This window comes from Annulohypoxylon maeteangense, assembly GCF_022496945.1.
Source record: "Annulohypoxylon maeteangense strain CBS 123835 unplaced genomic scaffold GGS22scaffold_11, whole genome shotgun sequence".
Classification (NCBI taxonomy): Eukaryota; Fungi; Ascomycota; class Sordariomycetes; order Xylariales; family Hypoxylaceae; genus Annulohypoxylon; species Annulohypoxylon maeteangense.
Genome location: NW_025953258.1, coordinates 20,693 through 31,513, shown reverse-complemented (window position 1 = coordinate 31,513; position 10,821 = coordinate 20,693). Strand labels below are relative to the sequence as shown.

The following is a 10,821-nucleotide window of genomic DNA, read 5'->3' as shown; positions in this document are numbered from 1 at the left end:
CCCAAACCCCCAACAAAAAAAAACACACAAAACACTTCCAAAAAAAAATCCACTATTTTTATTTTTCAACCATTCGTACAAATTGTTTTTGTAATTTCCCCCCCCCCCCCCCCCCCCCCCCCCCAAAAAAAAAAAAAAAACACCTCTCAAACATCCAATTTTAACTTGGAGCCCTATCATCTATCATTACAACCTCGATGGTCTTCGAAGTATTTGAGCTTTAAGTACAAGCCGATCTAACCTTCTTACCTCCCATATTCCCCTACCTCTTCGTCTTCACCTTTCCTTTCCTGAAGATATATTCTATTTACCCACCTATACTGTTAATATCCATCCCATTTTTCCTTCTCATTTAATCATCTGCTCCTGATTAGATCTTAGTAACCTGTCTTCGTATTATCTACCACTAACACGGACATTAGGTTTCCCCTCTTCTAGATTATCTATTACTCACGCTAGTAATAACTTGATGTACTGATTAGTCGGTATCTCTTCGTTAAGAATCACCAACTAAGAAGAGATAGTTAAGCAAATACCTAGTAAGTATAACATTCAACGTATTCCTTACCTCACTCGTCGCATCAATTATACCTCTTCATCATTTATTATTTTGAGGCCTTTGGTAAAAATTGCCTTTACTCCATTCAAAACAACATCTCAAATCGAATCTAGCTAGAAAACTTTGTCGCCGACCTTGCCCCCTTTTATCGGCGATAATGACCCATTTTCATTATCCTTTAAATTCGAGAGTGTGATATCTGATACAGGCATGTTTAGATAAGGCGTTTTTCTCCCGAGGAAACCGACAGAATGTCTCAAAGCATGCAAACGAGGAGCCATGGCCCTATAACCAGGTTCTTGTCAATCGCCAAGAATTTCACCCAAGAGCAGACACCGTCTGCAGATGAACCGGTCGCTGGCAGTGGCTCCACAAAGAATAAACGCAAGCGCGAAGCCGGGCATGAAGACGGTGCTCAGAAACGACGCCGTCTGGACAACACCCCAAAAGGTCAGTTAATCTATCTTAGAATCAACCGCGCTTGAAATATTAACCAGACCGTCACTAACTCAATTACAGATGATGGAAACAAGGACAAGCCAGAACCAAGCGGAATGCCTCCTGTCTGGGCAGAGAAGCGTGCTGCCATAGCAGATGCCTTGCCCTATTTTAGGGCGCACCAAAGTGGCCTGCATTCTAATAAGAAAGTCGCAAAAGGCTTTCTTATCGGTGCAAAGGTGGAAATTCGTGATCGCTTTGAAAGTGAAGTGATTATCACATCGCCGTAAGTATATAATAAAACCTACAAAGTCGCACTGGGTTAACGCTGTAAATAGCGGAGGCGGACACGTCGAAGACAAATCGACGCGCCAGATGGTTAGAGAGAAGGACCAGGAAGACAACTTCCGTATCCAAGCCTTTTCCGCGATTATGAAGAAGCCGCGCCGTTCCCTCGTAGTGATCGCTGGTGAGTACAAATGAATAAAACACATACTAGATACCTATAAGAAAAAGCATGGCTTAACAAGTCTTAGATTCTGGAAATCCATTATTCCCAGTCAAACCTCCACATGAGTATAACGTCCTGGATCATTTCCAGGTTACAGACATATGGTCTGAGAAGGTCCATGGGCATGGTGGTAAACTCGTTAAAATATACAGGATCAGACTAGAAAAAGTCAATCTGAAGTCCAGATCCTGGTGGACACCGAAGGACGCAAATGAAGAGAGCATAGGTGAGGTCGAAGTTGGACATCATGTCTGCGCACTTGCCTACTGCCTTGCTTGTAGAAATCCCAGCAAAGTGATATACAAGCAAGGTTGGACATGCTTGCACAAAGATTGCAAGCAATTCTTTTGCTTTCCCCGGAACAAGGATTCTACCGACCTTAATCCCGCCGAATTGGAGTACAACGAGGACTTCTTGAAGGAAAGAACCCCTTTCCTCGGCGACAATCTGTGTCCTCTTGTGCCGCCTCTACCTCAAATAACAGACAAAACCTTTGGCAGCGAGAAGGAGTTTAAGGCTGGTATTGTCTGTCCCAGATGCGGATGCTGTATAAGACGAATGAAATGGGTTGGTTGGTTCTGCGAGAACCCTCTTTGTGAATTCTCATATCGCATCCCCCTAAAGAAGTTTCACACGATAGACTTCACCGATGGAAACGGGTCTAAGAGCAACAAGGACTCCTTTGACAAGTGTGTCAAAAGGATGCCACAAGTTACTACCAGCAACCACATATTCACCACCTACTTTCTTCCAGATGAGAAAAAAGGCTTCCTCGGAACAATCACAGTAATTCGACCTAGGGAAGGGGTGTTTACAAGATCAGGTGGTATTAATGATCTGTATACCCGATTCCAAGATCAAGACCTTGGATTAGAAAGACGAGGTGCTCGGGCTGCAGGTATTAAGATGCAAGATGGTGATTTTGTAACAAGGTGATGCTAACGAATCTAGGTTCCCGAATCGAAGAACTGACATCGCATTTCAGCGCAAACTATGTGAGCCCCTTTACAAAGCTAAAAGTCTCCTGCATAAGCTAACAATACCAAAGGGCGCTCCCTACAAGTTCGGTGTCGTTGTAAAAACAACAATGGGCCTGCCAGGGGCCCAGCCTCCTATCGTGGAAACCCTTCTTCGCCTAACTTGGGCAGGTGAGGCGTCTGTAGCAGCCTCAACGAAGTTCATAAAGGATGAGAACTTAAAGGTCGATGACGATGCGATCCCGGACGAATTTGAGAAATTTAATGAGCTTCTTGCCTTGGGGTATTTCGAAGGCTCGAAAATCAGCGTACATGCCCCTATTCTGCTCCAATTCTCTCCGACATGTCTAACATATACCTTAGGCACATGATGATGGAGAGAAGGAGTTAGGTCCTACAGTGGCTACGTTATCTCTTGGATCTGCATCTTTGATGAAATTCTCCGCCAAAAAGGGGGTAAATGTTGGCGCCAAGGGAAAGTTCGTTTTGTCACTTGTACTCAAGCATGGAGACATGCTTGTTATGCATGGCGCAGGAATCCAGAAATTCTATCTAGTATGTACCTATCGCTCACTCTTCGGGATTCTAAAGTATGACGCTAATGTCTAGCGACAGCACGAGGTTTCTAATCTCGGAAAGCATCGGTTTGCTATGACCTGCCGTCATATTCGACCAGAAAGCATCGCGGACAAGGCTCAGCGAGAGCGGGCTAAAATCGATGGTCAGCTCTCTAAGGAATGGGCTTCAATCAATTACAATGGACACAGCGATAGGTTTGAGTCGAAGACTGGGGACGCCGTTGAGTGCCCCACGACTACCACGGACAGCACAACCGCCCAAGTCCAACAGAGCATTCCTACAGACGACCAAACCAAGTCTGGCGATATTGAGACTCGGGCCTCATCAAGCACTCCAGAGCCCTGAGACAATACTCAGCTCTATCTACGACTTGCCATAGGCATGCAGGTCTTCACGGCGTATTGAAATCTCCAATCATTTGCTCAAATCTACCTCAACGAGACTGGCTCTATCGAACAATGAACTCCATTTACAGTTCACATGTCGGCGATCAGCGATTTCGATTCTATCACCTTGCTTTATTCAAACTGTTTTTCATCGAATGGATCTGGGAATATATGGAATGTGTCCATATGGGCCTGGCGTTATGGAAGGGTGGCGGGTACGGTAAATGCATAGAGCTTGTATGGGGGAGAACTTCGCAGTTACTGGGGGCGGGAAAACGGCGTTCGGTTGTTCATACTCGAATATGGCTGGTGTAGATGTTATACACTGGTTTTCAAACGGGTGTGAATATTGCTGTATCTATAGCTTCCAATAGGCAGCTTCGTTGCGTTCGAACGATGAATACCATGCGATGTATTTGCCTTTTCCATCTTTAAGATTATTCCCTGTGAATTTTATTAGCCTGAGTTCGTAGCGTGTTGTGAATTTGTATGACTAAACTAGGAGATCAGGTCTTCTCAACACTTCATTGCGAGTTGTTCTTTGTGATGACTCGGTTTCGAAAAGGGGTAATGTTAAAGGGAGACCAAGTCCCAATAACGAGGTCCAGAAATCCTGCAACACGGGTATGGTTAATGTCTTCACGGATATTAGGTATAAAATGTCGATACCCAAGCATACACCCCCAGTCGAGACAAAAGCGGCCATGTAATGTATGATATGCTTCTATGTGTTGATTAAACGACGCCTGCACGGCTCGATATAGCTCCCTGGGTAGCCGCCAAACCTATCTCTCGAAACAGGTCTATATACCCGTCCCTCCCCTTCCCCCTTCCCCGTATAATGTATCCCCCCTTTTTCACCGCCCCTTCACCGCCCCTTATTCTTCCGTCGTCTCTCCCACTCCGCCCGTTCCTCCTCATCACTCCCGGAGAACTCCGCATCATCATCATCATCATCATCACTCCCCACATCCCCAGCCACACCCTTACTCGACGCCACCGGTTTCTTGCCAATATCCTTATCCCTCTTCGCCGCATCAATAAAATCGCCCGCGTTTAGCTCCGTGTACTCGTGTTCGCGGATCAAGTCGCGGAGGCCCGTGTTGCGGGGGTCGACGAGCTGGGACGCGGTGAGCTTGGCTTTGTTGCGCACGCGCGTGCTGGACCCGGCTTCGAGCATCATTGTTATGAGCGCGTTGCCGAAGGCGCGTTGGGCTGGGGGCTCGCTGTTGATCCACCGGATGGCGCTGTGCAGGGGCGTGTCGCCTTCGGCGCGCGAGAGGGGGTCGCATTCGAAGTTGGGTTGGTCGAGGAGGGTGTCGATTATTTCGTCTATGTTTAGAGGAGAAGTTAGCTTAGTTTTAGAAAAGATAAAAGGAGAAGTTTTAAGAGGGTTGGCTGTGGTGTGATGTGGTAGAGGAGAGTATATCATCAGGGTATAGGTGACCGGGGAAGTGTATAGACACGGCGTAGCGGTATGGGTAGGTGAGGAGGGGAAAAGAGCGGGGGAAATACAGTTCCCCTGAAGCGCGGCTTCGTGGTATAGATGATTTCCCATGATGGTGGTGGTATTGTTCATGAGGTCGGTTATCTCGTCGTCATTCTTGCAGTTCGAGATGATCTCGTTCAAAAGGTCAACGTTGTTTCGGCGGCAGGCTTCGATCAGCTGCTCTTTGACAGAGGCACCCTGTTGAGTGCTTTTAGTTTACAGGTACGAATACTCAAGGTGAATAAGTCTTACTTCATGAACCTGGTCGTCCGCCATGGTGAATATCCTGTCCGAGTCCTTCTCTATTCAATTGTAGGGGGGAACGGGCGGTTATTGCTGTTTGTTGTCTATCGTTCGTATTTCGGATTTCGGAGCCTAGGAAACCGGTCAAGGAAGGAAGTCCGTATACCGCCTCCACAGCTGGGACAGCGGAAAAAGGCCAGATTATAAAATGTAAAATTCAGCACAAGGAGAGGCCGGGACTCATCAACTGCGTATGTAATTCAGGTAGATTAGTCGTCATCGGTGTGGCTTTAGACGGCGCCTAATCAATGCATGGATGCAGTTCAAGCGCTAACCAGCTAAGAAAAGCTAAAGAAAGGAGGCTGTGACGGCTGTGACAGTTGTAACAGCCCTGTGGTGACATCCCAGGTTTAGCGCTGAAACCCCACCAACCCACGCGTCTGTTTATGCTGACCATGGCCGCCATGGGTACCGCGGGGTCCTACGGAGCAATGATTTTAGCGAATTCCGGCGGGATGATTTTCGATTAGCGTAGCATGCATTGACCATACAGTAACTGTAACATCCCTGCTTTTAGTGGTGAGTCCCGCAGAAATTTAGAACCCATCCATTCTTTCAGTCACCTATCTCCGACTCACCTATCAAATTTATACCAAGCAACTTCATCAAGCGAGTCACAGGCATTTCACATCGAATCCAAATTATACAGCAGAGAGAATAGTCCGGATAACAAGAAGTTGTTAATTAAGCCACCATGCTTGCCTGTATGTCCTCTAAGCCCTTCCATCGCATACCTAGGACGCAAAAGCAAAAACTAACTAAAAGTACACAGTCTGCCCCGAGTGCGCAAACATCCTAACGGTCTCTGTATCTCCAGACTCCGGTCGCAATCGCCTCGAATGTCGAACCTGTCCATACCAACACGCTATCAACAGCGAAAGCTTCTTCGCAAGAAAACACTTCAAGAAGAAGGAGCGCGAAGATGTCTTCGGTGGTGACGGCGCATGGGATAATGCCGACAAGACCAAGGTGCAATGCAACAACTCTACGTGCACCGGCAAGGAGGCCGCCTTCTACCAGATCCAAATTCGTAGTGCCGACGAGCCTATGACAAGTTTCTTCAAGGTGGGTGCTGGTTATCCGGTTATTGTGATACGACTAGCTGCTAACTGCGACATAGTGCATGACTTGCGGCCACCGATGGAGAGAAAATTAGGCGTGATAGTAAGGAGTTGGCATAAGTGGTAAATATTCCACTGGATGGCATTTTGTGAATTTTCTGATGGCGTTGGGATGGAGTTGTGAGGTTTTCGTCCATGTTGTTCATATTGCGTCCCAGTTTAGCCAACTTCCCAATAATGATGATACCCAAGTTGCTTCTGACTCTCAAATCCTCCTCACACGTTCGTCAACGGTGCTTTGTTCATGCGTAATTATTATTTGTCAGTCCCCTTGTTAACCCCGTACACACGACAGAGCTCGAAAATAAGAGTATTCGCGTTGTTCCTGGATTCGTTGTAAAGGTGACGACACTAAATGATTTCACCATGGAGTCATACCTGGTGGGGTATTTCTTTCCGACCCTGGCGAAAGTGTATGTGAAGGCATAGGGCTAGGCTGCTCAGGTTCCGAATAGTTGAATCGAAACCGGACAGGCAGTGTCTGCGAACCATAACATTGGGCTTCCTAATCACCCTTGTGCCAGTCTACTGACGCCTTGGCCCCCTCCTGAATCAAAGCCTGCTCTAGCTCGGGACTGATGATGTCCTGGCGGAAGCGTTCTTTCTGTAGCAGCTCTAGATGCTTCAGCGTCGGACCTGGGTAGTTCAGGTACTTGATGTACGGTGGGCGCGACCAGTATCGCAGATAGGACAGGTAGGCGACAAAGGCAGGTTCGTTGAGGAGCTTTTGCGACGCAAGGTGGTTTAGGTAGGAGGGATTCGCTAGGGCTTGGACGAACTAAAATAGAGAACTAGTTAGTAGATGTGCTATAGTCTACGTAAAACAAAGGTAAAGGAAGCGAGGGGAAATATCTTGGGAATAAGAGTAGAGGCGTACCTCGAGCTCAATCTCAAAGCGACTAAATCCACCATATTTAGGTTCATCGTTGGCCGGGATAGCAGGAGGGGAATCTTCCATTTTGACATCCATCTTGTCCGGATAATGTGTCGACTGTAATTGCAGGGTTCGCGGTTATGGAATATGGCGAAAGAACGGGAAGAAGTGAAGCGCAACAGAAATTAGTTGTTGAAATGTGAACATAGAAAGCTTATGTGGGGACCAGAAAGTTCGTACTACGTCCACGGTATTGACCTCGGAACGTGCCAGCCACATCAATGACTAAGCGTACCTGATTGGTCCGATACCTAGTATGTATATCCATCTCTCACTGTCCGCCGAGATCATCTCGAATTGTCAAACATTCTTCATAAACAAGAATCATATTAATATGTCAACTTTTTTTATTACGATTACTATAGGATTACATCCAAATCCTTAACCCATGATGCGATGCCCTGTCGGGTCTAGCAAGCATATTCTCGCCCGTACGAAATACACATCTTCCCATAGCAAGTCCTCCGATCTAGGTATCAATATCCAGGTCCTTGCTCCAAAATCTCCGGTTCATAAACATTCTCGGCAATACAGTAACCCCGGACAAACATAACAATTGTCTCTAATAACTCCAAAGCCCAAGAATCAGTGCTTCTTCCAAGCCAACATCTTCATATCCCAACTAGTTCACGACGTGACTAAAATACCAAGTATACCAGCCATCACAGCAACCACAGGAAGTACAGGTTTGGCAGATGATGCAGCAGTACTGGATTTCGACGTTGATGATGCACTCAGGCTTTCCGCCAGGGAACCACTGATTGTTGCAGAATGTGTAATCCCACCAAGGGTCTGCGTCGCAGGTCCAGCAGATGTGACGTTTGCAAACGGAGTGGCAGAAATCGTCGGCGCCGAGAACGAGGTAGAGGAAATACTGCCAGATCCAGACGAAGACGCCGTTGCGGAGTCTGAACCGGACGACGTATATGAGAAGCTCGATGAGGTCAAAGTTGGGGTGTAATAGGTCGTTGAACTGAATGTCGGTACATCTGCCGATGTCAGAGAAAGCGAGCGGGCTTCGAGGTTTGTATTCTTGATCTAGGTTAGCCCAATAGCTATCTTGGTAAGTAGCCTTGAATGATCTAGTAACTTACAGTTGCAGCGACCCCAATCTCTGTGACAGCCAGAAATACTGTTGCTACTAGAGCTAGAATGGACTTCATATTGTCTTTTTCGGTGTTTTGAGAATCTCTTGTTGATGATGGTCAATGAGTTCACAATGTCAACGGCAATTTCTTGGGTCTGTTTTCGTGAGGAGCACAAAACAAAGAATCGGATCCATTCCAATTAGCGATTGACATGTAAGGGGTCACCTAAGCATCACCTGAGGAATAAGGTCCCATATCGAAGGGACGATCTCATGTTAGGTACGAAAACGCACAGCACTTACCCTCCTAGGCAGCTCGGAAGGTTCTGACCAGCTGCAGGATGGTGCTACGATGGCAACGCACCTGCAGTCTCTACCGAAGGTGTATGGTTCTTACTTACTATACAGTGCCGATATCCGTCTTTGGCAGCTGCGCTAACTTGCATTTCAATGCGGGGGTTAAGGTGTAACTTTCTTTAAGTTGACTTTGCTGCTATTGGAAGCGACGAGATATGTATTCTCAAACGGAGAGAGCGTTGCAATGCATGACGTAGATCCCAAACGCACTGTGTGACACTGTACGTACCCGTTAATCAACATGAACCATTGTCGCCTGCAAAGACGGGAGTTGGGAGAAGACCCTTGGTTATACTCAATGAGGGCATCATATCATATCCATGCTTACCTATACTCATTACCTGGCGGTCATATAACGGGAACAAAGTCGACTTTTGCCATGCATGTCTTAGACAACTGTTTCAATTATACTACCCATGTACTCTGTAGGTACCCAGTAGGTATCTAGTAGGTAAATAACATCCATCCATGGATGGATATGGGTATGCTACTCGTTTTTCTATATCTCAAGTATCGAGAAATATAACAGATACGTCACACCCATGACTCACAACATCGACCAACACTTGTATCATCCATATTATTCCGTTGTCAATCTCGAAGCAGAGTTTTCTCATCAACACCATAGGCATTTCTAGGCGTCCAACCAGAATCTCCAGTGGCTGATACTTCCATCTGAACTCCGTATTACACCAACCTTTTGTTTAGTGGAGATAGCCACTTAGCTTTAAAACTCTATCCGATATAGTCTGCAATATCCAGAAGATATTCATAAGCGGATTAACTAACATCCGCTTTCACCCCATACCCACAACTGGGCTTAACAGAAGGCATCAGTGGTTTAGTGGTAAAATCCATCGTTGCCATCGATGGGCCCCGCGTTCGATTCGCGGCTGATGCATCATTCCTTTTTTTCTACTCCGATCCCACAAGCCAGTTAGGTGGGGTACGAACGGCGACCTCTTTTTTCAAAGAATCCATGCTCAGGCGGCAAGTTGGGTCGCCATGCAGATATCCGTCCCCATCTAATGACAAAGCGAGCGCATTGACGGAATTTACTCCGTCGTGCGAAATATGAACTTTCCTCATTTGGCTGTTAGGGCTTGTGGTAAGACCTGCAATTGGCTAACCTAGTTCCGATTCCTCCCACCAACCCTACTGCTACTGCATGTGACATCGTCTAGCTACTAGCTATGCCTAGGTATGTAGAAGTTAGGTAAAATGGCTTTCTTTTTGCTTTATTTCGTAGGTCTACATATGGAGTTAAGATTACCGAGTGTTCCCCCAAAAGTTTGCTAGCTCTTCGCTCACATCCCTTTCGAGCTCGAATCACCAAACATAAGATAGATGAATAGGCAATTATTACTCAAGAATCCGTCAATCTCCTGCTAATTACCTATGCAGTCACCCAAAGAAAACCTTACAACTTATAGTATGATTGATCCTGGGGAGTCCGGTGACATGCAATGAACCAGGAACGCTTCGTGGTTACAATAGAGAGATAGATAAATCCACTGGAATTCAAGGTCCATATCGATACATCAAGTGGGATTTCCGAAAATGTAAATACTTTTATCTATACCTTAGATCTAGTTAGGAATTATTGCTATCCAAAAAGAGGGATGGTCAGTATCACGTGACATTAGTTTCTAACCGCATCGACGAAGCCGTCGCTGGCAAGTCATAACCTAATCACGCACGGGGCCCGAGAAGCGAAAGCATGGAAATAACACGATGCTATCAAATTTGGGGTGTCTGTCTGGGTGAAGGGGGTAAGGGGGGTGCTGATGGGGATGGGGATGGGGGGGTGTGTTGTGTTTGCACGATCTAAAATCTTTTTGGTGGTTCTGGGATACGATCGCCTCTAAGCTTCGATCCATCCTCGGCCCGCCATCGACCTCCGGATATATCCTCCCCGAATTTCCTTTCCTTTCCTTCGCAACGTGTGCATGGGGGTGTTGTGACCTACCTACCTGGCGACGATTCCTTCACCTTCCCATCTGCTGAATAATGGTATGAGGACTGACTCCTATTACACCTATGACATACCCAAACATGCCGCCCGTCATAGAAACAGTTT

The 10,821-nt window shown here is 46.5% G+C and overlaps 5 protein-coding genes and 1 non-coding gene across 6 annotated transcripts; 3 read left to right on the top strand and 3 right to left on the bottom strand.

Moving 5' to 3' along the window:
• Positions 1 to 810: 810 nt before the first annotated feature.
• On the top strand, positions 811 to 3,409 carry GGS22DRAFT_189634 (uncharacterized protein; the record flags this gene model as incomplete). The annotated part of the gene is made up of 8 exons (XM_047964875.1): positions 811 to 1,009; positions 1,079 to 1,283; positions 1,336 to 1,466; positions 1,534 to 2,406; positions 2,460 to 2,503; positions 2,557 to 2,793; positions 2,849 to 3,040; positions 3,101 to 3,409. The coding sequence occupies 8 exons, from the start codon at positions 811 to 813 to the stop codon at positions 3,407 to 3,409; spliced, it is 2,190 nt and encodes a 729-aa protein (XP_047817497.1).
• Positions 3,410 to 4,310: 901 nt separating this feature from the next.
• GGS22DRAFT_165757 (uncharacterized protein) lies at positions 4,311 to 5,553 on the bottom strand. The gene is made up of 3 exons (XM_047961743.1): positions 5,192 to 5,553; positions 4,966 to 5,137; positions 4,311 to 4,782 (listed from the first exon to the last, which is right to left on the bottom strand). The coding sequence occupies exons 1-3, from the start codon at positions 5,213 to 5,215 to the stop codon at positions 4,319 to 4,321; spliced, it is 660 nt and encodes a 219-aa protein (XP_047817496.1). The 5' UTR covers positions 5,216 to 5,553; the 3' UTR covers positions 4,311 to 4,318.
• Positions 5,554 to 5,805: 252 nt separating this feature from the next.
• On the top strand, positions 5,806 to 6,692 carry GGS22DRAFT_165756 (uncharacterized protein). Its single transcript, XM_047961742.1, has 3 exons — positions 5,806 to 5,946; positions 6,015 to 6,307; positions 6,363 to 6,692. The coding sequence occupies exons 1-3, from the start codon at positions 5,937 to 5,939 to the stop codon at positions 6,396 to 6,398; spliced, it is 339 nt and encodes a 112-aa protein (XP_047817495.1). The 5' UTR covers positions 5,806 to 5,936; the 3' UTR covers positions 6,399 to 6,692.
• Positions 6,693 to 6,868: 176 nt separating this feature from the next.
• On the bottom strand, positions 6,869 to 7,321 carry GGS22DRAFT_180361 (SOH1-domain-containing protein; the record flags this gene model as incomplete). Its single annotated transcript, XM_047963757.1, has 2 exons — positions 6,869 to 7,141; positions 7,241 to 7,321. The coding sequence occupies 2 exons, from the start codon at positions 7,319 to 7,321 to the stop codon at positions 6,869 to 6,871; spliced, it is 354 nt and encodes a 117-aa protein (XP_047817494.1).
• A 305-nt stretch (positions 7,322 to 7,626) lies between these two features.
• On the bottom strand, positions 7,627 to 8,720 carry GGS22DRAFT_165753 (uncharacterized protein). The gene is made up of 2 exons (XM_047961741.1): positions 8,392 to 8,720; positions 7,627 to 8,329 (listed from the first exon to the last, which is right to left on the bottom strand). Exons 1-2 carry the CDS (start codon positions 8,458 to 8,460, stop codon positions 7,925 to 7,927), a joined length of 474 nt encoding a protein of 157 aa, XP_047817493.1. The 5' UTR covers positions 8,461 to 8,720; the 3' UTR covers positions 7,627 to 7,924.
• An 851-nt stretch (positions 8,721 to 9,571) lies between these two features.
• On the top strand, positions 9,572 to 9,642 carry GGS22DRAFT_t92. Its single transcript has one exon. It is a non-coding gene; the product is annotated as a tRNA-Gly (tRNA).
• Positions 9,643 to 10,821: the final 1,179 nt, after the last annotated feature.

Excerpts from the sequence above, each read along its gene's own strand:
- GGS22DRAFT_165756 (XM_047961742.1), top strand. Across the intron at positions 6,308-6,362 it reads CTATGACAAGTTTCTTCAAG|TGCATGACTTGCGGCCACCG; the intron begins GTGGGTGCTGGT and ends ACTGCGACATAG.
- GGS22DRAFT_165757 (XM_047961743.1), bottom strand. The coding sequence starts at position 5,215 with ATGGCGGACGACCAGGTTCATGAA. Across the intron at positions 5,138-5,191 it reads CGGACGACCAGGTTCATGAA|GGTGCCTCTGTCAAAGAGCA; the intron begins GTAAGACTTATT and ends AGCACTCAACAG. Across the intron at positions 4,783-4,965 it reads AGCCGCGCTTCAGGGGAACT|ACGAAATAATCGACACCCTC; the intron begins GTATTTCCCCCG and ends CTCTAAACATAG.
- GGS22DRAFT_165753 (XM_047961741.1), bottom strand. The coding sequence starts at position 8,460 with ATGAAGTCCATTCTAGCTCTAGTAGCAACAGTATTTCTGGCTGTCACA. Across the intron at positions 8,330-8,391 it reads AGATTGGGGTCGCTGCAACT|AATACAAACCTCGAAGCCCG; the intron begins GTAAGTTACTAG and ends ACCTAGATCAAG.